The sequence below is a fragment of the Prionailurus viverrinus genome, chromosome A2 (genome assembly GCF_022837055.1).
Source record: "Prionailurus viverrinus isolate Anna chromosome A2, UM_Priviv_1.0, whole genome shotgun sequence".
In the NCBI taxonomy this organism is placed as follows: domain Eukaryota; kingdom Metazoa; phylum Chordata; class Mammalia; order Carnivora; family Felidae; genus Prionailurus; species Prionailurus viverrinus.
The window spans coordinates 18,081,849-18,106,659 of record NC_062562.1 but is presented as its reverse complement, the minus strand read 5'-3'; the positions used below and the strand labels follow the sequence as shown (position 1 = coordinate 18,106,659).

Sequence of the window (24,811 nt, the reverse complement as noted above, 5' to 3'; positions counted from 1 at the left end):
CGCCCTTGGCGCCAGTTCCGCCTTTGGATCCGCCAATGGGCAGCTGACCCGCAGACCCCGTCCCGGTCCCCATGGCAGCTCGGCGTGCTCGGGCTCTCATTGGCTACGTCTGCCAGAACGCCGCGCCCCGGCGCTCCGACGTCGGCGTCCGTGCCACGTATACGGCAGCCGATTGGCCGGCTCGGGCCAACGTCACCCCCCGCCTAGGTCCGGCCTGAGTTCCGGGCCAGCAGCTCTCCGTCTGGCGTCGCTTCTTCCTGTGTGCGGTCCCGGGTAGGCGTCAGGGCGGACTGGGCGGCCAAGGCAGAGCCAGAGTGGGTCAGTCTGGCAGGTGAAGGGCTCGGGCCGCGGCGGGAGTTCGCGGCAGGGCTCGGCCGGGCGGGCCGGGCCGCGGACGCTTCGGAGTCTGGGACTCACTCTCCGGCCGCCCGCAGGCGCGATGAAGGCACTGATCTTGGTGGGCGGCTATGGGACGCGTCTGCGGCCGCTGACGCTGAGCATCCCGAAGCCACTGGTGGATTTCTGCAATAAGCCCATCTTGCTGCACCAAGTGGAGGCGCTAGCCGCGGTAAGACCCGGGGTCGGTGTCGTGGTGGGACCTGGCAGGACGAGGGACTAGGTCGTGAATGCCCGTGCCTTCTGGCTGAGACCTTCTGTCGGCCGGCGCTGTTTTGTCCAACAGGCAGGCGTAGACCACGTGATTCTGGCGGTGAGCTACATGTCTCAGGTGCTGGAGAAGGAAATGAAGGCGCAGGAGCAGAGGGTGAGGCTCGGACTCTTGACCTTTTTCTTTGCTCCCCGCGCAACCACCCATCCTGTTGGGAGGAACCTGACAGGCGGCTTATCCCTTTCAGCTGGGAATCCGAATCTCCATGTCTCACGAAGAAGAGCCTTTAGGCACAGGTTAGTAAAGACAGGAAGGTTCCTTTGGGGTTTAGGGTCTGAGAAGGGGTGAGACTCAGCGTGGATGGGGTATGCTGAGCCTGGTTCCAAAGGTTCAAACCCCTAGAAAGATGGTGACCTGCACCTCTCTCCTAGCTGGGCCCTTGGCACTGGCCCGTGACTTGCTCTCTGAGACTGCAGATCCTTTCTTCGTTCTCAACAGTGATGTGATCTGCGATTTCCCCTTCCAAGCCATGGTGCAGTTCCACCGGCACCATGGCCAGGAGGGCTCCATCCTGGTAAGGGATCAGGTCTTTCTTCTCTGACACTCCTGCCCCGATGCCCAGCCTCTTCCAGTCTGCGGCTCTTAACTATCTGCTTGTGTTGTGGGTGCAGGGCTGTGCAGTATGTGTCTTTAAGCATTTGGGCACAGCCCCGGAGATTTAGGACAGTATGCATAGCATATCAAGGCTCAGGCACACTGGCTTGGGCCTGAGGTCCCCCTCTACTCAGGTGACCAAAGTGGAGGAACCCTCTAAGTATGGTGTGGTGGTATGTGAGGCTGACACAGGCCGCATTCACCGGTTCGTGGAGAAGCCGCAGGTGTTTGTGTCCAACAAGATCAACGCAGGCATGTACATTCTGAACCCTGCAGTGCTGCGGCGCATCCAGGTGTGTAGAAGCCAGCTGCTGGGTGGGCTGGGGCAGGGCAGGCCCCTACTCCCCCTGACCCTGCTCACGAGTTGCCCACTCCCACAGCTGCAACCTACATCCATTGAGAAGGAGATCTTTCCTGTCATGGCCACGGAGGGGCAACTATATGCCATGGAGCTGCAGGGTGAGGCAGGGAGGCCACAGGCTGGGGGTGGGGTGTGGCTGGGCTGAGCCCCCTGATGCATTTCCTCCCAACAGGCTTCTGGATGGACATAGGGCAGCCCAAGGATTTTCTCACTGGCATGTGCCTCTTCCTACAGTCCCTGCGACAGAAGCAGCCTGAGCAACTGTGCTCAGGCCCTGGCATTGTGGGCAATGTGCTGGTGGTAAGGCCCCTGCCCAGCCCATCGTAAACCCACGTCCTCCCCCCACTCCCCACCCCCCCCACCCCCCCCCCCCCCGACTTCATCTCGGGAGACAAGTGATTCACTTGTATTTCCCTCATTGTCCTTAGGACCCAAGTGCCCGCATTGGCCAGAACTGCAGCATCGGCCCCAACGTGAGTCTGGGTCCTGGCGTGGTAGTGGAGGATGGTGTGTGCATCCGGCGATGCACAGTGCTGCGAGATGCCCACATCCGATCCCACTCCTGGCTCGAGTCCTGCATTGTGGGCTGGCGCTGCCGCGTGGGCCAGTGGGTAAGCCTGTGGGCTGGGCCAGATGGGGAGAGGGGCAGGGAATGTGCCTGCCTTGCTGACCAGGCCTGCCCCCTCCCTCGAGGTGCGCATGGAGAACGTGACAGTGCTGGGTGAGGACGTCATAGTTAACGACGAGCTCTACCTCAACGGGGCCAGTGTGCTGCCCCACAAGTCTATTGGCGAGTCGGTGCCGGAACCACGCATCATCATGTGAGGGGATACCATGGGGCTGGCTGAATCTCCATTTCCCTACTGGCATGGGGAGCTCTGGCTTGACACATCAAAAGGCCCTGGACTCGCCGTTATCTCAGAGGACTAGACAAGGCTGAAGCTGTTGGACACCTGCCCTCTCTTGTGGACATAATCTGGCAGGATCCTTGCTGGGCATCCTCTACAAAGCCTACTCCCTCAAGAAGGTCCGGGCCAGGGCTGTATGGAATAATAATTTAATGTTCACTGTGGCCCTGACTGAAAGTCAAGCTCAGGCACAATTAGGACACGGCTGGGTTCCTGCCAGTGAGGTTACACTCAGACAAGGAGGTTGGACATGGCGGGGATGGGGGAGAACATGGGGAATAGGGCAAGAGGAGCTCATAAATAGGGCCCAGCCTGGGTCTGAGTTCAAGGGTGGAGGCTGCTGCTGTGTGGGCTAGGCTGCCGAGGAAGTGGTACTGGTACTGGCTGCCTTCTCCCAGTCCTCTACAGACACGATGGTGGCTTTGCAGAAGAAGCAATCCTTGTTGTTCATCAGATGCTGGTTGATGCAGGCTCTACAACGGGAGGAGGAGGAGGGTCTGTGTATCCCTGCTGCTTCCCCAGCCCCCTGCACCAATGGGGCCCACTTACTTGCAGGACTTGTGGCCACAGGGCTGGAACACGGCAGAAATGGGGTGAGCATAGCAGATGGGGCAGAGATCCTCCTCGCTGGTGGGCTGCAGGGAGCAGAGTGCAGGGTGGGCTGGGGTCAGATACCCGGACAAGGACACATGCCACACGTGTGTGGTATGCACATTTGTGCTAACGTGTGTTTGGGTGGTGTGGACGTGTGTGCAGTGGCTCCCACTCACCAGGGAGGCAGCTGCTGCCTGGGCCGACGCAGAAGTCAGGTGTGCCAGCATCTGTTCCACCTGGGCCAGCTCCTCAACGCTGATGTAATCTGTGTCTGGGGGTTGGTGGCAGTTGTCAGACCCAACGTGGCCCTAGAACCCAGTCCCTCTTAAATACCACAACTTGGGAATTTGCTCTTCTGGAGACTCCTCACCTAGGCCAATCCCGGATCCCTCTTCCCTGACCCACCCCTGGCCCACTCACAGCTCTGTAGGGAGAAGCGCTTCCGGTCAGGGGCAGGCAGGACAGTGCCAGGGGCAGGAGGCTCTGGCTGCCCCAGGAGATAGCATATAGAGCGGAGCTGGAAGCAGGGATCAGCCAGGAGCACTGACGTGGCTCTTTCTGTCCTGGGTGGGAGAGGGTGCAAGGGTAGTCAGAAGGTTGGGCCTATCTGAAAACCATACCTATTGGAGGGGTGGGAGGGACAATTCAGCCCACCTGAATTGCCTCTGTCCCACCTCATCTCCCTGCTGCTCACACTGCCACACCCCCTACCCTCCCCGCCCAGTCCTGGGTCCCAGTAAGAACCATACAGCCCTTGTACCAGTTTAAATGGGTGACTAGCAGATACTGAAACTCTACCTACCCCCTAATATACACTAACTCCAAAGAAAACAAATAAATAGCACTAGCAGCTTAAAGGCGTGCCTCCCAGGTTTCCCTGCTACTATTCCCGGGAAGACAGGCACCAGGGAAAGCCATAGGCTAAGAACAGGCTGGGATATCAGAGACGGACTCGCGCCCCCTCTGGCGGCCACCCTGGGACCTAGGTCGAGGTTGCGGGGGGGGGGGGGGGGGGTGTGCCCCACCCCCTCCGGCCTGGGGCCAATGGGAGGCCGAGGCCCCGCCCTCCTCCAGGAGAGTATTTAGAAGCCGATCGGGGAAGCTCCCGGAGAGCTGGGGAAGCCGGAGGAGGGAGTGCTGAGTGGAGCTCGGCCCCAAGTCCCGACCTGGACCCGGGAAGCAGGGGCGGTTGGCGTGTGGGGTGGAGCCCACATCCAGCAGAAGTGGGTGAGTCCTGGAGCCGCGCCCCACACAGAACTGCCCCATTCCACCCCCGGCAGTCACCACCATGGCCTGGCTGGTGCTGCTGGGCGCACTGCTGTGCATGCCGCGCGTCGGGGTGGGCAGTCTGGGCTCAGAGGGCTTTTTGCCCTCTGCACCCCATAACTGCCCCTACAGATGTGTGTGCGCCGCTGACCTGCTGAGCTGCGCGGGCCTGGGGTTGCAGGACGTGCCGGCTGCGTTGCCTGCCGCTGCTGCGGACCTCGACCTGAGCCACAACGCGCTCCAGCGCCTCCGCCCCGGCTGGCTGGCGCCACTCTCCCGGCTGCGCGCCCTGCGCCTAGGCCACAACGAACTGGACGTGCTAGGTCACGGAGTCTTCACCAACGCCAGCGGCCTGCGGCTACTCGATTTATCATCTAACGCGCTGCGGGCGCTTGGCCGCCACGACCTCGAAGGATTGGGGGCGCTCGAGAGGCTGCTTCTGTTCAATAACCGCTTAGCGCACTTGGATGAGCACGCCTTCCATGGCCTGGGCGCACTCAGCCGCCTCTACCTGGGCTGCAACGAACTCTCCTCCTTCTCTTTTGACCACCTGCACGGTCTGGGCACGACCCACCTACGTACTCTGGATCTCTCCTCCAACCGCCTGGGACGCATCCCAGTACCTGACCTGGCTGCACTGCCAGCCTTTCTTAAGAATGGCCTTTATCTGCACAACAATCCACTACCCTGTGACTGCCGTCTCTACCACCTGCTGCAGCGCTGGCATCAGCGGGGCCTAAGCGCTGTGAGTGACTTTGCCCGAGAGTACATGTGCCTGGCCTTCAAGGTACCCACATCCCGTGTGCGCTTCTTTGAGCACAGCCGTGTCTTTGAGAATTGCTCAGCTGCCCTGGCTCAGGGCCTAGAGCAGCCCGAAGTGCAGCTGCACGTGCAGATGGGTCGGTCCCTGAGGCTGCACTGCAACACCAGTGCCCCAGCCGTGCGCATCGCCTGGGTGTCACCACAGCACGAGCTGCTGGTGGCACCAGGATCCCGAGATGGCAGCATCGCAGTGCTGGCTGATGGCAGCTTGGCCATCAGCAATGTGCAGCCGCAGCACGAGGGGGTCTTTGTGTGCCTGGCAGCCGGGCCCCGCCTGCATCACAACCAGACTCACGAGTACAACGTGAGCGTGCATTTCCCACACCCTGAGCCCGAGGCTTTCAACACAGGCTTCACCACCCTGCTGGGCTGCGCTGTGGGCCTGGTGCTCGTGCTGCTCTACCTTTTTGCGCCACCCTGCCCAGGCTGCCGCCGCTGCTACCGTCGCACCTGCCACTGCCGCCGCTGGCCCCGGGCACCCAGCCCCCTCCAGGAGCTGAGCGCACAGTCCTCAGTGCTCAGCACACCACCGGATGTGCCCAGCCGCAAGGCCAGTGTCCACAAGCATGTGGTCTTTCTGGAGCCGGGCAGGAGGGGCCTCAATGGGCGTGTGCAGCTGGCAGTAGCCGAGGACTTTGATCTCTACAATCCTGTGGGCCTGCGGCTCAAGGCTGGCTCTGAGTCTGCTAGCTCCACGGGCTCTGAGGGTCTGGTGATGACCTAGGCTGCCCTGGGCCCAGAGCCAGGCCACTTGCCACCCGCTGCTCGCCCTGCTCCCTGCTGCCGCCCTGACAACTGCCAGATGCTGGTGGGAGCGCTGGGTTTGGTCCTCCAGCCTCCTGCACGGCCGTGACCTCAACCACAGCAGCCCCACTCACTAATGGAGGGGCTGGGCTCCCCACCCTCTCTCCTGCTCTGCTCTAACACAGGGCCCAAAGGCCCTAGACCCTAGCAGGACCTACTGGTGCCCACACGTCCCACGAGGACTGGAACTGGGGCCATCTGGAAGAGCCCTTGCCTGAGAGCCCTAGGTACACCACCTCAGAGGCCAAGGCAGCTACCAAGCCGTGGTGAAGTACTGAAGCATAACCATCTTCCCCTTCCCAAGGGGACAGGAAGAGAGTGGGCCCACAGGGGAAGAGGAGAAGGACTCCAAAGGAAGACCTAGGCCCCCACCCAGGGTGGAAGGAGGAAACATGCACCAACATCCAACCTACTTCAAGCTCCACAACTCCATGCAGTCTGCTGGGCAGGAAGGAAGCAGGTGGGGCTCCTCAAGAGACCCCCAGGGGGCCTGGCCTGAGCATCAGCCAGAGTGGCCCTGCTCCCTCTGGTCAGGGGCAGCCACAGGCCACTCTGAGAACACAGCCTCTCCCGTGGGCTCACAAGACAGCAGTAAGGGGCAACATGGCCTGTGCCCCCAGCTTTTTAGCAGTAAAAAGCCCGAGCATGGCCAAGATGGGAGGGCCTAGCCGGAACTTGCTGTCCCTCGAGGGTAGAAGCCTCTTAAGGTCTGGCACTGATCTTGGTCTAATGGCTGAGGCAGTGCCCTGGTCTCATATGCTCTTACCACCCACCACAGGGAGGCAGGGAAGGGGGCGGGGGGCCTGGGAACCCCTCCTGCGTGGGTGCTGAGCTGGGGGCTCCTACAAGTCCTGGATCCAGTTGTTTGTGGAGTTCCTTAATAAAGGCGGTACACGCTCATCACCGGAGCCTTCGTGAACACAAGTATCAGTGTGTGCGCTCAGCCCCCCTTCCCAGCAGTGCTGTGCTGGATGCTGCAGGAGAGCACCCCGCCCATGCCTGAGGTATAACCACAAGCCAGTGGCTATGCCCATGCGGCTCGGGCACCCTGTTCTGCTGGGGTCCCCAATTCTCCTACTCAGAGCTACTGCTGCTACCACCTGTTTAGGCAGTTTGTACCTCATGACCTCCCTCTGGCCTCAACGCCTGATGCTGAGGTCCATTTTAGAGATGAAGAAACGGCGGGCGCCAGGGAGACCCTGCCTGGTGCACTCCCCATCAGCCATGCCAGCTCCCATGGGGCCCTGGTGCCTAACACTTACCCTGACGCCGGGCCATGCACCAGGAGCCGCACCAGGATGCCTGTCACAGCCACCAGAATGGGATAGTGGTCCACGCTCTCCAGGCCTGAAGGGAAAGGAGGGATCCAGGGATCCTGGAGAGGGATCCAGGCCTCCTGGCTAGTGCGAGCCCCCCCTGTCCTCCCCACAGAAGGGCGACCTAAGGCTGAGGGTACCAAGCCTGCCTGTCCCAATGCAGAATGGACAATCAGGCGTCACAACTCCTAGCAGAGGAACCAAGGCTTGTGCTACGTTGGGTTCAGGGCACTGGGTCCTCACCAGGCAGCCGCAGGGTGACCACGCGGTCAAACAGGTTCCTCTCGGCCGTCACCCGGTTCAGCACCTGGTTCAGCAGCTGTGAGGGCAGGAGCCCATTGGTGGAGTGGATGGGTGGGCTCACCACCGGGGGGTCCCCAGGGGCCCCCCTCCCTGCCCAGATGGACACACCTGTGCGAGACGCCGCAGCAGCATCTCAGAGGTAGGCCGGGCCCAGTCCAGGAATATCTCAGGCACCAGCGTGATGGTCATCTCCAAGACACGCAGCAGGCTGACCGAGAGGTCAAAGCAGGTGGCACACACCTTGAGCTGCCGGCTGTCCACAAAGTTCCGCTCTAGGCGCTCGGCAGCCTGTTGGATCTGAGCCACCAGCAGGTGGGCAGTCAGTGGCCTGGCCACACTGCAGTTCATGCCTGGTCCTCTGCAACACCACAGCCCACGCGACCCACTGTGACCCACCTCCTGGATCATGCCGATGAACTCAGAGAAGGCCCAGTTGAGCTGGTTGAGGACGCTGTTGAGGAAGCTGGGTGCCACATCAGGACCCTCCCGCAGTAGGTCTGCCATGTGCTGCTGAAGCAGGGTGGAGGGGCAGGGCTCTGCAGGGGCATTGACACGGTGGCATCACTGGGGACTCTGGTCTGTGGTTCCTCCCTGTCTACCTCTGTCCTGACTTGTTGGGCCATTGGTGTAAGGACAAAAAGATGACTCCCTGAGGATGCTCAGGTCATGAAGGCAGGGAAGACAGGGTACAGTGCTGCTTGGGGGTTAGGGCTAAATCTGTCCCTCCTCCTGCTGGCAAGCCACAGGCTGAAGTTATTCCTGGCCCCACACCATCCCTTTGGCCTAGAGCAGCCCCCCAGCCATAGCCTGCCCCCAAAGAAGTCCTCAGCTGCATGCCCCGCAGAGAGGGCTAGACCCAGACAGGGTGACCTAGGCCTCTCCTCATTCATTTCAAGACCAGCATCCCCAAGACCTACTGTGTCAGAGCCCTGCCGTCCTCTACTCTCCTCTGCTGCCCTTGGCCTGGCCCTGGCATATGGCCGAGGTGGTGGGTGCCAAGTCTGGGCTGACGGGGAGCGGTAACCAGAGCCCTTAAGCCACAGCCGGGCTGGACACCACCCCCCACTCCATGCAAATCAATAGTTCCTACAGCCAGCAGGATGAGTATCTAGTCCCACTGCCACTCTAACTGCAGCTCAGTTCCACCCGCTGGTGCATCCAAGAAAACCGGCAAGGACTTGATGAGTGACTTCACACAAGGCACTCAGTCTCTGGGGACCCTTTTGTGCAAAAACCCTGCCCATGAAGGCAGAAACACATCACGTAGGCCTAGGAAAACCACCAAGTGGGGTGAGTGCAGAGTATGGCAGGCAGACTGCAAGGCAGAAAACCCAGGACCCAGGAGGGGCCTAGGTGAAGGTCCTCAGGCTCACAGGGCTTTGCTGGGCCATCCATGGCCCCTGGAGAGACAGTACAACCTCTGCCCCCAACCAAATTCCCCTTCCTCTTGGGAACACCATGGGCACCCTCTGGGGCCCTGACCAAGCCCCAGTCTGTGCCCCTGCCTTGACTCAAGTACACTGAAGTGGGAGGTGGACATGGTGCCAGGACGAGGCTGGAGGTCAGGGAGCTGGTTCGGAGTCCTCACTCTGAGTAAGCTGCCAGCACCCTGAGAAGATGCTGCCCCTTTTCACCATGACCCATGCACAGCATTCAGGCCCAAAGGACACACATGGGACAGGGGAGCAAGGGGGAGATGTCCCAGAGTGTCCTTAGACTGGGAGGAAGCAGGGAAATGGAAATGCCGGGGGGCAGAGCTGGGGCCCAACAAGAGTCCGGGAGACAGGCCAGGAGAAGCGAGAAGAGTCCAAGAAGACCAACAGCAGTGGGCCAGAGCCATCGGGTCACCCAACCTGGACACTCACTCTGGAGGCTAGGTAAGTTGGCATCCTCTGGCTTGGTTTTCAGCAGGTGCGGCAGCCGTGTATAGCGGTACCCAAAGCCACAGCCCTGTGGGTAGGGTCAGTGGGGGTCAGGGAGGCAGGGAAACCCTTCCCTTCAGCCAGCCATAGCCACTTCCCATCCAACCACACTTACCCTCCAGAGTCGCACCAGGATCCAGTTGGTCTGGGCCCAGGGCCGCTGCTCATAGGGAGCCAGGAGGCTCCTTACCATGGCAATACGCCTGCAAGGGCAAGGGGTGGTGGGCACAGGGTGAGGCCAGACATGGTGCTGTGCAGGTCAGAGTGCCCGCCTCCCTGCTCCGACCCCCACTCACTGCTCCTCAGGGATCCGCTCCACAGCCCGCAGGGAGTGTGGGTAGCACACGTAGCTAGCCAGGGCCTGCATCAGCGAGTCACGGATGTCTGTTGGGACAGGCTGTGCCTCAGCAGGTAGCTGGCATGAGCCCCGGCCCCCATGCCTCAAGCCCACCTAGCCGGCATTCTGCAAAAACGGCCAGCCAGAAGTGCCATCCCATCCCCATATCCCCAAGCCCTTTGTAGGGCACCTCACCAGTGCCCACGATGCGTGTATCGGCAAAGTGTTTGGCAAGGATGGCAGCCAGGCGTGTCAGAGTCTCTTCATAGCCTGCAGGATGGGGCAGTAGGAGTGCTTGGCCGGGAGCAGGGGTTCCAGAGGCAGGCACGTCCCTTGGCAGGGTAAGTGGGCTTGGGCAGCGGGCTCCAGAGCTGACTTCAAGGGCCAGTCTGGGCCCAAGCTGTCATCTAGGGACTTTGGGCATGGCATTCACTGACTGTGAGAGGCCATTGCACAGACTCACTGTGGGGGAGGACGGGTCCTGCAAGAGTCCTGACTGGGCTCAAACCCATCTCCGCACACACACTTGATGGCTCAGCAGTCAAAGCCCCTTGGGCACCCATGGCTCCGCCTCTGAGGACAAAGCCTGCACCTAGGCCTGGGGCGGGGCAGGGGACAGGCCAGGGGCCTGACAGCCCACAGCCTGATCCAGACATAAACCACCAAACCCAGCCTGAAATCAGTAGTCTGCAAGAAGCCCAAGCTCCTACGTATGGCCTCCAGCAGGGTACCACCACCCCTTACTGCGATCTGCAAACACAAGCCGCTCTGCCTTTGCATGGGCTGCCACATCCCACGTGCAGTGCCAGGGTGTCTGTGTGAGGCCAACCGGCTCCCGTACCACAGCAAGAAGGAAGTGAAAGCGGAGGGGCCCCCACTCCGGCACTCCATCCTGTCTCTTTCCTTCCTAGCATCCGGGAGAAGCTGTTGGCTCTGTGGCCGCTAATACCAGGGCAAAGCTCTCCACCATGTGGGGCTTTTGCAGATGCTTGTCTAACACAGGACCAAAGAGAACAGGGGCTACCTCCCCTCTTTCCTGCACGGATGTGTGCTGCTGGGCCATGAGGGTGCAGAACAGGGTTGTTAAGGGTTTACAATAAAGGCCCTTTTCCTGCCCCCTCCCGGCCTGAATGGCTTTGTCACCTGGGAGCTCCTCCATGCTGTGCACGGGGCCAAAGTAATTCTTGAGAGCACTGTAGCTGTTGATGGCCACGCTCAAGTAGAACTCAGGCATGAAGGCAAAGAGAGAACCTGTGCGGTCGCCATGCTCGACGGTCCGCAGGCAGACGCGTAGTAGCCAGTAGATATCTAGCATCTTCTCCTATAGGAGGCACAAGGGGTGCTGCTAGGCTGTTCGTAGAAAGGGTTGCAAGGGGCGGGGCACAGTCTGGGGCTCAGGAAAGGCCTCCTCGTTAGTGGCTCAGGCAGGGCAGTCACATGCTTGATAGGCAAGAGGGTGCACCCTGTGCCTGGAGAGGCAACACCCCAGCCTAGATCAGAATTCTGGCTTGCATTAGTAAAGGTACACAAGGTTTTAAGTGAGAAGGTGTCATGTGACCATAAGTCTGAGTTGGAGCACTGCCCAGTGCAAAAGGAGCTGCAGGGACGAGTGGGGGCAGGACAGTAAAGAAGCTACATGGCCTCATCTAGGCCCAAGACAGCAGACAAAGGACTGGAAGGACAGGAATGGGGAAGCACCGATGGGCTGTGGGGGCAAGGGACCGGCTGCACCAAACAGGGCCCACATTTCTGGGGGTGATGGAACCTCCGTGGAGGTCAGAAGTACCGGAAGAGAAGCAGGCCTGGTCCAGGGCAGAGGGGATGTGGCTTAGGATATGTGCAGCATATGGTGCCTAAAAATGTCCCCAAAGAGGTGGTGTTGAAGAGCATGATTACATGCAACAGAGGCCATAGAAAGCAAACCTGCCAAGGGCCTTGTTCCACATGGTCTGTGCCCAGGAGGGGTCACCGAGCAGAGCAGAGCAAAGTCCCAGGCCCCAGCCCAGACCACCCAAATCTCTCAGAGTCGGAGCATCTGGACTTGACACCAGCTCTGATGTGCCCTCAAACTTGAAAACCCGAGAAGACACAAGCAGGGGTCAGAGGGTGGGCCTGAGCCAGAAGGCCTGCTGGGAGCATACTGCCACAGAAGGCCAGAGAAGACCAAGTCTAAAGAGGGGATGGAACCTATGCACCCAGGGAGCCACTGCATTGTGGGGGGGGCGGGGAGGGATGTGTCTGCAAAGGGGGCGGGAGGCTTGGGAGGGACCGTGCAAGACTATTCCAGAGAGGTGGAGGAACCTGTGTTGGACCAAGAGTGAAGGGAAGATGAAGAAGCTGTGATACAGACAAGGAAGAGGGGAATGATTGTTGGAAGGGAGTGGTTTCTGTAAGCAGATGTAGAGTCAAGGGAGGGGCATCACGGACTGTTCTCTTTACTAATGGGAGAAAGTGAATGAGCAGGAGGCAGGAGGGTGAGCACTGAAGATGGAGAAGAAAGCAGTTCAACATAGCAAGGGCTGTGTTATGAAAAGCCCACAGAGAACATCACACTCAATGGTGAAAAACTGAAAGCGTTTTCTCTAAGATCAGGAACAAGACAAAGATGCCCACTTTTGCTACTTCTATTCAACACAGTACTGGAAGTCCTAGCCAGAGCAATTAGGAAAGAAAAAGAAGTAAAAGTCATCCAAATTGGAAATAAAGGAGTAAAATTATCCCCATTCGCAAATGACGTGATCTTATACGTAGAAAACCCTCAAGAATCTAGCAAAAAATTCGACAGAGCAGGAAAGAATATCCAGTGGAAAAAAGTCTCTTCAACAAATGGGATTAGGAAAACTGGACAGCAACATGCAGAAGAATGAACCTGGGCCACTTTCTTACACCATACACAAAAATAAAACCAAAATGATGAAAGACCTAAATGTGAGACAGGAAACCACCAAAATCCTAGAGGAGAAAGCAGGCAAAAACCTCTTTGACCTCAGCCGCAGCTACTTCTTACTAGACACATCACTGGAGGCAAAGGAAACAAAAGCAAAAATGAACTATTGGGACCTCATCAAGATAAAAAGCTTCTGCACAGTAAAGGAAACAATCAGCAAAATAAAAGGCAGCCTACAGAAGAAGATATTTGAGAAAATATTTGCAAATGACATATCAGATAAAGGGCTAGTATTCAAAATCTATAAAAAACTTATCAAACTCACCACCCAAACAACAAATAACCCACTTAAAAAATGAGCTGAAGGCATGGATAGACACTATGCCAAAGAAGACATCCAGATGGCTAACAGACACAAGAAAAAATGCTCATCACTTGTCATCAGGGAAATACAAATCAAAACCATGATGAGATACCACCTCACACCTGTCAGAATGGCTAAAATTAACAACATAAGATGGGGCACCTGGGTGGTTCAGTCAGTTAAGTGTCCAACTTTGGTTCGGGTCATGATCTTGAAGTTTATGAGTTTGAGTCCCACATCGGGCTTTCTGCTGTCAGCACAGAGCCCACTTCAGATCCTCTGTCTCCCTCTCTCTCTCTGCCCCTCTCTCCCCACTCTCTCTCTCTCTCTCAAAAATAAGCATTAAAAACAACAAAACAACAACAACAACAATACAAGAAACAACAGGTGTTGGCAAGGATGTGCAGAAAGGGGAACGTTTTTGCACTGCTGGTTCCTCAAAAAAATAGAACTACCCTACGATCTAGCAATTGCACTGGTAGGTATTTACCCAAAGGATACAAGAATACAGATTCAAAGGTTTATAGCAGCATCATCAACAATAGCCAAAGTATGGAGAGAGCCTAAATGTTCATCGATTGATGAATGGATAAAGAAGATGTGGTGTATATCTACAATGGAATATAACTCAGCCATCAAAAAGAATGAAATCTTGCCATTTGCAATGATGTAGATGGAGCTAGAATGTATTATGCTAAGCGAAATAAGTCAATCAGAGAAAGACAAATACCATATGATTTTACTTATATGTGGAACTTATGAAACAAAACAGATGAACATAAGGGAAGAGAGGGAAAAAAAGGAGAAGAGAGGGAAACAAACCACAAGAGACTCATAATAATAGAGAACAAACTGAGGGTTGATGGAGGGAGGTGGATGGGGGAATGGGTTAAATAGGTGATAGGTATTAAGGAAGGCACCTGCTGTGATGAGCACTGGGTGTTGTAGGTAAGTGATGAATCGCTAAAGTCTACTGCTGAAACCAATATTGTACTGTATGTTAAAAAACTAAAATTAGGGCCGCCTGGGTGGCTCAGTCAGTTAAGAAACTGACTTGGGCTCAGGTCATGATCTTGCGGTTCATGGGTTCAAGCCCCGCATCAGGCTCTGTGCTGACAGCTCAGAGCCTGGAGCCTGCTTCAGATTCTGTGTCTCCCTCTCTGCTCCTCCCCCACTTGTGCCCTATTGCTCTCTCAAAAATAAGAAACATAAAAAAAAATTCTTAATAACTAAAATTAAAAAAAATCCACACACACAAAAAATCTGTTAGAATAAATGAATTCAGGAAACACGCAGGATATAAAATTCATACACAAAAGTCAGTTGTTTTTCTACACACTAGCAATGAACAATCCAAAAAGGAAATCAGAAAAATAATTCCACTTACATTAGTATCAAAAAGATGAAATAGGTATAAATATAACCAAGAAGGTGAAAAACTTGTACACTGAAAACCATATAATGTTGCTGACAGAAATTTTATAAGACACAAATAAATGGAAAAATATTCCACGTTCAAGGACTGGAAGATTTAAAATTGTTAAGATGACAATACTAACCAAAGCAAAGTATAGATTTAATGCAATCCCTATCAAAATCCCAATGGCATTTTTTGCAGAAATAGAAAAATCTATCCTAAAATTCATATGGAGTCCCAAGGGACTCAAACAGGCAAAACAACCTTGAAATAGAACTAAGTTGGAGATCTTACACTTCCTGATTTCAAAACTTATTGCAAAGCTACAATAATCAAGATAGTGTGATACTGGCATAAAGATACTCATACAGACCAGAGAGCCCAGAAATAAACTCACACATATATGGTCAAAGGATTTTTGACAAGGATTGTCAAGACCATTCAATGAGGAAAGGACAGTCTTTTCAATAAATGGTGCTGAGAAAATTGAATTTCCATATGCAAAAGAATAAAGTTGGACCACTGCCTTACAGCTTAAACAAAAATTAACTCAAAATGGATCAAATACCCAAACTTAGAAGCTAAAACTATAAAACTCTTAGAAGAAAACATGGGGAGAGGACTTCATGACCTTGGATTTAACACCGACTTTTGGGCTGTGACAACAAAAACACAGGCAAAAAAAGAAAAAATAAATTGGACTTTATCAAAATGAACTGTGCAGCAAAGGACACCATCTACAGAGTGGAAGGACAACTCACAGAAGAAGAGAAAATACCTGTAAATCATAATCTGATAAGGAGTCAATATCCAATGTATATAAATAATTCCTACAAAACAACAACAAAAACCAAACAATCCTATTAAAAATGGGCAAATGCACTTGAATAGACATTTCTCCAAAGAAGATATACATGTGTCCAATAAGCACATGAAAAGATACTCAACAGGGAAATTCAAATCAAAACCACAATGATCACCAAACTCCACACCCAAAAAACAAATAATCCAGTGAAGAAATGGGCAGAAAACATGAATAGAAACTTCTCTAAAGAAGACATCCAGATGGCCAACAGGCACATGAAAAGATGCTCAACGTCACTCATCAGGGAAATACAAATCAAAACCACACTCAGATACCACCTCACGCCAGTCAGAGTGGCTAAAATGAACAAATCAGGAGACTATAGATGCTGGCGAGGATGTGGAGAAATGGGAACCCTCTTGCACTGTTGGTGGGAATGCAAACTGGTGCAGCCGCTCTGGAAAACAGCATGGAGGTTCCTCAAAAAATTAAAAATAGAACTACCCTATGACCCAGCAATAGCACTGCTAGGAATTTACCCAAGGGATAAAGGAGTGCTGATGCATAGGGGCACTTGGACCCCAATGTTTATAGCAGCACTTTCAACAATAGCCAAATTATGGAAAGAGCCTAAATGTCCATCAACTGATAAATGGATAAAGAAATTGTGGTTTATATACACAATGGAGTACTACGTGGCAATGAGAAAGAATGAAATATGGCCCTTTGTAGCAACATGGATGGAACTGGAGAGTGTTACGCTAAGTGAAATAAGTCATACAGAGAAAGACAGATACCATGTTTTCACCCTTATGTGGATCATGAGAAATTTAACGGAAGACCATGAGGGAGGGGAAGGAAAAAAAAAAACCAAAAGGTTATAGAGGGAGGGAGCCAAAACATAAGAGACTCTTAAAAACTGAGGGTTGATGGGGGGTGGGAGGGAGGGGAGGGTGTGTGATGGGCATTGAGGAGGGCACCTGTTGGGATGAGCACTGGGTGTTGTATGGAAACCAATTTGACAATAAATTTCATATTAAAAAATAATAAAATAAATGTATACATACACACACACACACACACACATATATATATATAAATAAATACAATGAGATACCACTTCACATCGATTAGGATGGCCACTACCAAAAAAAGAAAAAACACACATAGAGTAACAAGTGGCAACAAGGATGGGAAGAAATTGGAACTCTTGTGCCCTGCTGGCAGGAATGTAAAATGGTACAGCCACTGTATGGCAGTTCCTCAAAAAATGAGAAATAGAATTACCATGTAATCCAGCAATTCTATCTCTGCGTATATACGCAAAAGAATTGAAAACAGAATCTTAAAGAGGTATTTGTACACACCATGAACACAGGCAGCACCATTCACAATAGCCAAAAAGTGGAAACCCAAACGTCCACTGATGAATGAATGGACAAAATGTGGTATATACATACAATGGAATATACGGCCTCAAAGAGGAAGGAAATCCTGATACATGCTACAACATGGGTGAAAAGCTGTGAGAACATTATGCCCAATGAAACAAACCAGTGACAAAGCAGGATACTATATGATCCCACTTATATGAGGTCCCCAGAACAGTCAAGTAGACAAAAAGTAGAATGGTGGGTGCCAGGAACTGAGGTGAGGAAGGAATGGGGAGTTGGGGGATAAGTTTCAGTTTGGGAAGATGAAAGGGTTCTGGAGACTGGCTGCACAACAACGTGAATATCCTTAACACCACTGAACTATACATTTAAAATGACTAAGTTAATAAGCAATATATTGTATGCATTTTACCACAATTAAAAAAAAATGGCTAAGGGGCACCTGGGTGGCTCGGTTGGTCAGTTAACCATCTGACTCTTGATTTCAGCTCAGGTCATGATCTCATAGTTCACTGAGTTCGAGCCCTGAGTAGGGCTCTGTGCTGACAGCACGGAGCCTGCTTGGGATTCTCTCTTTCCCTCTCTCTCTCTGCCTCTCCCCTGCTCTAGTGCACGTGTGCATGCTTTCTTTCTCTCAAAAATAACAAACTTAAAAAAAAAATGGTTAAGATGGCAAATTTTGTGTGATGCATATTTTTTTTTTTAATTTTTTTTAACGTTTATTTATTTTTGGGACAGAGAGAGACAGAGCATGAACGGGGAGGGGCAGAGAGAGAGGAAGACACAGAATCGGAAGCAGGCTCCAGGCTCTGAGCCATCCGCCCAGAGCCCGACGCAGGGCTCGAACTCACGGACTGCGAGATCGTGACCTGAGCCGAAGTCGGACACTTAACCGACTGAGCCACCCAGGCGCCCCTGTGATGCATATTTTATCACAATTTAAAAGGAAGGAAAAGAAGGTATAAAGATGGCAGGGCTAGGTTCCTCACAAGATGGTGCGGCAGGGGCAGCAAGACTGCGGAGGCCAGGGGAGCCTGGGTGGCTCAGTCAGGTAAGCATCTGACTCTTGATTTCAGCTTAGGTCATGCTCTCATGGTTTGTGGGTTTGAGCCCCACGTCGGGCTCTGCGCTGACAGCGCAGAGCCTGCTTGGGATTCTCTGTCTCCTTCTCTCTGCCCCTCCCCCACTAACACTTCTGTTCTGTCTCTCTCAAAAATAAACAAACATTTAAAAAAAAGATTGCATAGGCCAGTGGACAGCCATGAAATCCCAGTCAAGGGAGGAGAGGAGCCTCCTGCATGGGGCTGGAGGCAAGGTGGTCTGCAACAAGAGAGAAAGGAGGAGTAACAGGTGGAAGCAGTCTGGGCTCGGGAGGCGCCTGAGAAAAAGCAAGTGGAGATGGCGGGTAGAGGTAGGGACACCAAGGGCCTTGATCACCCAGTTATGAGGGAAGGGCATGCCTAAGAAGGTAGACGGATGTCCTGACATGGGCGCTCACTAGCTGGGGAGAGATGCTAGGACAGGCAGGGAATGGAAGCAAGTCTGGAGGGCTCGGGACCTGAGGGTCAAAGCATGGTCACAGAGAGAGTGCACCATCTTTCAGTTTACTGCTCAAGGCTGACAGCCTTGGGAGGGCAGACGTGGCTCAGACATGGGTCAGGACTGAGTGTCCCTAGCATCAAGATGTACCTGGCATACTCCAGGCTCCGAGCACATGTTACTGAATCAATGAATGAGTGAATGACAAAACAGAAAACAAGGCTGTGGCTTCAAAGGAAGAAGGGGAGTCAGAGAGAAGCATGTGCAGAGTGAGGGAGACTGGGGCTCCTAAGAGGACACCTCCACCCCAGGAGAGAAGGAAGGGGAAGCAAAGAAGGGGAGACAGGCACAGACAGGCCCTGTTCCTGCAAGGGAGGAATTGTGAGCTGGAGGGGACCTGGGATGCCTACAATGACATCTAATCAAGCTCACAGGGCAGGAGAGGTTCAGGGGGCATAGCATGTGGTGGAGGTAGGGAGGATAGGGAGCGGAGAGGGGGCACGTGCATGGCAGAGGCCCAGGAGGGCAGGGAGCGTTGAGAGGCCGGCACAGCCTGGCCATCTGTGACTAGTCAGTGAGCTCGGGGAAGGCAGCAGTCACTGGCCAAGCCCACACCTACTCACCTGGGAGTAGACAGTGGCATGGACCCAGGCAAGACGGCGACTCAGGTGGTCCAGCTTTTCTGAGAAAACCTTCTGACTCTTGGTCAACTCTGCAAGGATGTCCTTTCTCTGCCACCCAAGGGGAAAGACAATCAGGCCATGGCACCATACCCACACCCACCCTGCTTGCCCCAGGCAGCCTGGTAGGAACCCCACTGGTGGCTGGAGCAGGCAAAAGGTTGGGCAGACTCAGCTCTACTCTTCAAAACCCTCTTCTGCCTAGGACCCACTGGCAAGCCCGAGCAGGCCTCAGAGAAGGGTCTTGGTCGTTTGTGCAGAGCGTGGAAATGAGACACAGCTGGGGTTCCATGAGCCCCTGGCCATGTCCCCTAGCTGGGCTGGGACCATGGCCCCGGTAGCTGCTCTCGCTTGGCTGCAAAGGCAAGCCTGGGCTCTGCAGACAGCAGGGAAAGGGCCCTGCTGGGGAAGTCCAGCCCAGGCACAGGACGCCCTACTCCCCAGGCCAGGAGAGCTACAGCAGAGGGGCTGCAGGGAAGTGTGAGAGTCAGGTCCTGCTTCCTGCTGACTCTGCAAGTGGCCGAGGAAGCACTCAGGGTCGAATTCATAATTGATGAGGAGAGTGGGTGTGCGTCAGCACTTAGCGGGCAGGGGGCAGGGGCACCTTGGCGCGGGCTGCAGCTAGTGATGGGGCTCAAGCCCTGCCCTAATGCCAGCCCTGCTCTCACTGACGTGGCATAGTCAGGTGGGTGGGGACAGGAAAACTACCGGTGTAGCCCCCAGAAGCAGGGGCAGGACAGTCCCTCTGTGGCCTGCCCTGGGAAGCCTGAGCTGGCAAGCCTCCTCTCTGCAACAGCCCTCCCTCTCGAAAACCCCCCTGCCCATCTAGGTCTTACCCGCTTGGGGCACCGCCGGAGCTTGTCCTCTGTGTCCCTCAGAGCCACTGCATACTCATTGACATCATCAGACACACCCACCATCTAGAGCATCGGACACCACAGGTCCAGCGTGACTCCTCAGGCATGTCACTCAGGTTTCTCCAGACCCAGCCTGGCTCCCAGCCCTGCCAAGCTCCCAACCTTCGGCCCCAGACAACCCCCTCCCACAAAACCAGGTCAGGCCCACACATCACTGGCAGCAATCAGTCTTGCTGTGGCACACATTCACATGCAGTCGTGAGTAGATATCCGCCCCTCCCCCCCAACACACACACAAGCATCTGAACGTGTGGGACCACAGGGCATGCTCATCGGCCACCAGTGGGAGACCTTGCCCAGCTGCTGGTGAACGCTGAGATTATACATCATGACGGCGCCATCCAGGACTTCCAGCAGGGAGTTCTCCGTGAGGGGCTGCTCAGGCTCCTCCGGGGGCCGCCCCAGCAGCAGGCCCTCATTCCAGTGACTGCCCTCAACTACGGAGTGGGGGAAGGGGAGGGTCAGGGCCGTAGGCCATTCCAGCTCTCTCCCAAGCTTGTGGTGCCAGGACGGGCCTCACAGTAGGAGAAGGGAGCCCTTTCTCCCTGCCTGGGCCCAAGGAGGGACTTGCAGGGGAGAACATGGGGGCAGGGGTAGGGCAAGGGCCTACAGCTCCAGGACTATTTCTGTAGCATCGATTTCCTGCCCTTAGAGTGCACTTCCCATGCCCTTGAGATATTGCCAGGCCACAGGACCGGGAAGGAATGGGGGTGTAGCTTGGCTTTGCCCAGGGTGGGGAACTATGGATGTGCTTGGCCCTGCCTGGCACCTACTGTCCTCACGAGTCCTCTGTTCTGCGCTCAGCGTGCGGACCTTCACTTTCTCCGAGGTGGTCAGAGGCCGCCGTGGGGTCATCAGGCTCACAGCCGCTGTGCTGAGGAAGCGGTTAGCTCGGCCCAGGGTTGGAGAACTGAGCCAGCTGGGCCGGGGCAGGGGCAGTACGCCCCCCATGGCCAGAGCCTGCATGGGGCGCTGTGTAGGAGAGAGGAGGCCAGACGCCACTCAGCTCCCCAGGACCGGGGCCCATGTAGGACTCCCTTGATTTGTGGGGTTGGGAAATGGCAGGAAGGTTCGCGCCTCCACCTACAGCAAGGAAACCTGCCTGGTGAGAAGCTCCTTGCTGCCTGGAGAAGGAGGTGACCCCGTGTGACACCCCTGCCCTTATGATAGAGGGACAGCCCAATACCAAGCCCCCTGCCTGCCCCTACCGCGGCACCTGGGCCGCAGCTGGGGCTGGCTCCTCGTCCTCGTCCAGGTCATCCATGGTGGCTGCCTGGAGCTCCAGTGGGTCGATCAGGATGTTGGCCTTGGAGGCAAGGTCATCTGCAGGGAATGGCAGGAGGGTTCTCAGGCCAGTGGGGGGCTCAGGGGTCACACGGAACCGCCCACAATGGCGAGAGAGCACCACTGGCTGAGCGGGGGGCTTTGCAGGGCCCCACATTTACCACTGCACCTTTGCGTATGCACTCCACTTATTCCACGCCAGCCTTCACTGCGCCCCAAGGCCTTTTGTCTCAGGGACCTTAGCAGCAGGAGGTGTTCCCCATCACACTCCTGTTGGTCCCTCTGTTTCCAGTGACTGCACGCTCTCCAGGGTCCCCTACTTCTCTCCCCAGCACTTTCTAACCTACAAACACAAGATCCAGGGCTGTCTAGGCCACTGCTTGTCTCACTTTGCACACAGGCCTCATCGTAGGCTCATCCCCTCAGCTGTCAGTGGGAGGTGGAACAGCAACACCTCTGCCTCCAGCCCAGGCTGTGGTCCTCAAACATAGCGGACTTGCCACCTCAGCCTCCTCCTACAGCCCCCTTCCTGACGGTGCCCCATCCCCACAGCCTCGGGCAGGAAGCCTGGGGTCATCTTTGACTCCTCCCCTTCACTCCTGCCCTCCCTCTATCTCCTCTCTTGGCCCACGTACTGACTCCATTATCACACGCAGATCCCTGACCTCACTCCCCTGCCTCAGGACCTTCCAAAGCTGCCCCTATCCCTGGAATGAGCCCACACCTACTTCGTGCCCCACAAGGCCCTCAGACTCTACCCGTGCGACTCTGGCCTTATTTCCCACCACTCCCCGCCTGGTAGTTTCCTCACCAGCACCCCAGCAGCCTTCCGTCTCCAGGCCCTACCAGGCTGTTGTGAGCATCCCTGCCTTTGCGTGCACTGTGCTTGTAGTGCCCTGTGCCGTGGCCACATGTGCTCGTCCTTGAAAGCCACTCAGGCAGCACTTGTGCCCGCTCGCCTCTCACCCCTGTGACCTCACCAAGATCCCGTGGTCACTCCACATATGCTCCCTAGTTCCTTATAGGACCCCTAGGCTTCCCGTGGGGCGGGTGCTCAAGGGAAGGGAGCTCAAGGAAAGGGATGGCTGGACCCAAGACCTGAGGCAGAGGGCATCTCCCTGGAGGAGCAGGTCGAGATACTCGGGCGCCCTCTGGCGGGCAGAGGGTAACCCTGCACCCAGTGCAGAGCTGGCTGAGGACTCTACGCCCCACACTCGCCCAGTCCGACCCTGCCCACTGCCCACAAGCCTACACGTACCTTTGAGGGTCTTCCGAAGGTGTGAGAGGAGGCCTCCCAGGCGCTGCAGGTCAAAGTAGTCCACCTTGCCATTATAGAAGACCTGAGGCGGTATGTAGGCCTCTGCAAGGAGGGGTTGGGAGGCCGGGCCAGCAGTGAGCCAGATAGGAAGACACACTGAGAAGCCACCCCTCTACGCTGCTTAGCCCAGAGGAGACCCCTGGCCTTGGCCACCTACCTGCCCTGCTCAGGCACACAGCATGGCTTCCCCCCCACCCCACCCCCGACCATTTGGGGTCAGTGTCAGTGACTGCACGAGTTGGGATGAAGGGAGCACTCTGTCTGCAGTCACATTCAGAGAGGGCCCTGACCCAGCCCCATGGACATCCCCAATCCAGGGCAGGCACGGCTCCCACTGGCCCTGAGGACCCTGTCCCACACAAACACAGCCCCCAACACCTCAGGGCCTGTCCCTGGTGTCCCCTACAAAGGACTGCAGAGGGTTGGACAGACTGGGACCAAGAAGAGGAGGCCGTAGTGGGCAGGAACTTGGGACAGAGTGAATGTGGTTTGGCACTCCTACAGAGTGGAGTTCCTGCTGCCCTGTGGAAAAGCCACCCATCAGGAGAGTACTCAACTTGTTAGGAAGCCTGGGACAGCTCCACCCCCACCCTGCCGCCAGCTCCACACTCTACACTATCACCAGGACAGCGCTGCCCAGCCTCTCTGATGAGGCCTGGCCCCACTCACCCTCACTGAAGGAGGCACGAGGGTTCGAAGCCTTGTATTCATCCCAGTAGTAGCGCAGGGCAGATATCAGCCGGTGCAAGAAGCAGACCATGTACTCAGGGGGACACAGCATGGGCATATTCTGCAGGGCACAGGACATGCATTTGTGCCAGCCTAGAGCCTGCTCACTCCTCATCCAAGGCCTGCCCCAGGACCCTGGGGTGAGCACAGAGGGCGGAGCAGCAGAGGAAGAGCAAGATTAGGCAGGGATGCAGCAGGCTGAGAGGTGCCGGAAGCCTGGGGTGCAGACCCTGCAACACAGCCAAATGTCCATGGTGGGCTGGCCGAGTAGACACTTACCCCCCGGCCACTGGCATTCTCCTGTAGAAACTTTCGGAACTTGGTCAGGAAGATGTACCTAGAAGCCTCCCCCTTTGAGGGAAGGAAAAATGAGGCTGTGAGGAGCTGGCCCTGGAGTGGACTGGCTCGGTGCTGTGCCTTAGCCTGGGCCCTGCTATGGGAACCCGAGCCAGTCCCTGCCCTCTGGGTCTCAGGGCCCCAGTACCAGCACCCATCCCTACCAGGGACCCACACGGGGGTCTGGGAGTCACTTACCCCATTATCATCTTTATTGTTCAGCAGCAGCTTCAGGATCTGGACCTGTAGTTCTTCCACCACTGGAGGTGGGGTAGGGAACACAACACTGAGCTCTCCTCAGGCAGAGCCTTGCTCTCAGGCTCCCAGGGATGGGAAGGGGCGGCAGGTTTGGATCAGGGCTCCACTCTCAGGGTTCCACAAGCTGAATCTAGACATGGTCACTCCCAAGAGCCCCCGATACACACACACACACACACACACACACACAAATCGTCCTCCCCCTACTCAGTGCCCTGGGCAGGGGGCTACCTTCGATGCGCTTCTTGAGCCTTTGGCAGCCACGTTCGTAGGCACGCCTCCGCCTGTGCTCCTCAGCGGTCTCATCCTTTACATCCTTACTGTCTTTGCCCTGGGCAGGAGCAGGGGATGGAAGACAGCAGAGCTCACTCAGGACTTAACCAGGCCTGCTTCAGACAGGAAACCCCTACTCCCACGCCAGAGACCAGGCTGGGGAAGGGGCCTCACATGCTCAAGGCCAGGTGGCTCAGATACCCTGGGTCAGCCCTCCCTGTGACCCTGCCTGCCCATTTCAGTCGGCCCACCTCCCTGCTGGAGCGGTGGGGCCACCAGGTAGTGGGAATGAGCTCCTGTAGGCCAGCCTCCTCCACTCGCAGAGGGCTCTTGATGTAAAAGAAGACAACAGACCGGAGCACGTCGAAGCTGGTGGTTGTCAAGGCAGAGCTCCACTCACCAAGGGGTGTACCCTACACCCTCACGAGTTCTCCCTGGGAAGCTCTTCCAAACTCCTGTCTCCCCATATGCCCACCATATTCTCCTACCCTTAGAGGTACCATTGCTACTATAAGCCGGTCTCCCTCAACCATGAGCCCTGAAAAATAGCTGTGGCCATCAAGTCCACTAAGCCTGATTCCCAGCAAATGTACTAAAAAGGTTTGTCACAGGAACACATGAGGGTGGTGGGGGGAGCAGGCTGAGAGAGGGCCTGGCGGCCTCTCCGTCTCCCAGCTGTTTCTTGGAGGCTGAAGACCCCACACAAAGACAGCTAC

The 24,811-nt window shown here is 55.6% G+C and overlaps 3 protein-coding genes across 10 annotated transcripts in view; 2 read left to right on the top strand and 1 right to left on the bottom strand.

Moving 5' to 3' along the window:
* The first annotated feature begins 161 nt into the window (after window positions 1–161).
* On the top strand, window positions 162–2,694 carry GMPPB (GDP-mannose pyrophosphorylase B). The gene is made up of 9 exons (XM_047849865.1): window positions 162–568; window positions 683–763; window positions 855–903; window positions 1,039–1,181; window positions 1,396–1,554; window positions 1,642–1,720; window positions 1,795–1,922; window positions 2,051–2,233; window positions 2,316–2,694. Exons 1-9 carry the CDS (start codon window positions 440–442, stop codon window positions 2,445–2,447), a joined length of 1,083 nt encoding a protein of 360 aa, XP_047705821.1. The 5' UTR covers window positions 162–439; the 3' UTR covers window positions 2,448–2,694.
* Window positions 2,664–24,811, bottom strand: part of RNF123 (ring finger protein 123) — a 33,216-nt gene continuing 11,068 nt past the window's right edge. For 6 of the 8 annotated variants that reach the window (XM_047849841.1, XM_047849847.1, XM_047849842.1 and 3 more), the window contains 23 exons: window positions 24,347–24,464; window positions 24,054–24,153; window positions 23,763–23,824; window positions 23,508–23,579; window positions 23,169–23,289; window positions 22,440–22,541; window positions 21,114–21,220; window positions 20,671–20,869; window positions 20,189–20,334; window positions 19,817–19,900; window positions 18,924–19,031; window positions 11,038–11,215; window positions 10,090–10,164; window positions 9,854–9,941; window positions 9,673–9,760; window positions 9,501–9,585; window positions 8,032–8,171; window positions 7,744–7,932; window positions 7,576–7,651; window positions 7,279–7,363; window positions 3,545–3,687; window positions 3,080–3,395; window positions 2,664–3,003 (listed from right to left, as the gene is read on the bottom strand). In XM_047849841.1, coding sequence (XP_047705797.1) covers window positions 2,883–3,003; window positions 3,080–3,395; window positions 3,545–3,687; window positions 7,279–7,363; window positions 7,576–7,651; window positions 7,744–7,932; window positions 8,032–8,171; window positions 9,501–9,585; window positions 9,673–9,760; window positions 9,854–9,941; window positions 10,090–10,164; window positions 11,038–11,215; window positions 18,924–19,031; window positions 19,817–19,900; window positions 20,189–20,334; window positions 20,671–20,869; window positions 21,114–21,220; window positions 22,440–22,541; window positions 23,169–23,289; window positions 23,508–23,579; window positions 23,763–23,824; window positions 24,054–24,153; window positions 24,347–24,464 — 2,803 coding nt within the window. In that variant the 3' untranslated portion in view covers window positions 2,664–2,882. Of the gene's footprint in view, window positions 3,004–3,079; window positions 3,396–3,544; window positions 3,688–7,278; window positions 7,364–7,575; window positions 7,652–7,743; window positions 7,933–8,031; window positions 8,172–9,500; window positions 9,586–9,672; window positions 9,761–9,853; window positions 9,942–10,089; window positions 10,165–11,037; window positions 11,216–18,923; window positions 19,032–19,816; window positions 19,901–20,188; window positions 20,335–20,670; window positions 20,870–21,105; window positions 21,221–22,439; window positions 22,542–23,168; window positions 23,290–23,507; window positions 23,580–23,762; window positions 23,825–24,053; window positions 24,154–24,346; window positions 24,465–24,811 lie in introns of all 8 variants that reach the window. The other 2 variants (XM_047849846.1, XM_047849845.1) reach the window with 2 other exon arrangements.
* Window positions 3,687–6,916, top strand: AMIGO3 (adhesion molecule with Ig like domain 3). Its single transcript, XM_047849861.1, has one exon. It carries the CDS (start codon window positions 4,413–4,415, stop codon window positions 5,934–5,936), a length of 1,524 nt encoding a protein of 507 aa, XP_047705817.1. The 5' UTR covers window positions 3,687–4,412; the 3' UTR covers window positions 5,937–6,916.

Bases quoted from the DNA above. Each gene is read 5' to 3' on its own strand.
- GMPPB (XM_047849865.1), top strand. From the start codon at position 440: ATGAAGGCACTGATCTTGGTGGGCGGCTATGGGACGCGTCTGCGGCCG. The intron at 569-682 runs GTAAGACCCGGG...TTTGTCCAACAG, and splicing joins AAGTGGAGGCGCTAGCCGCG to GCAGGCGTAGACCACGTGAT. The intron at 1,721-1,794 runs GTGAGGCAGGGA...TCCTCCCAACAG, and splicing joins ATATGCCATGGAGCTGCAGG to GCTTCTGGATGGACATAGGG.
- AMIGO3 (XM_047849861.1), top strand. From the start codon at position 4,413: ATGGCCTGGCTGGTGCTGCTGGGCGCACTGCTGTGCATGCCGCGCGTC.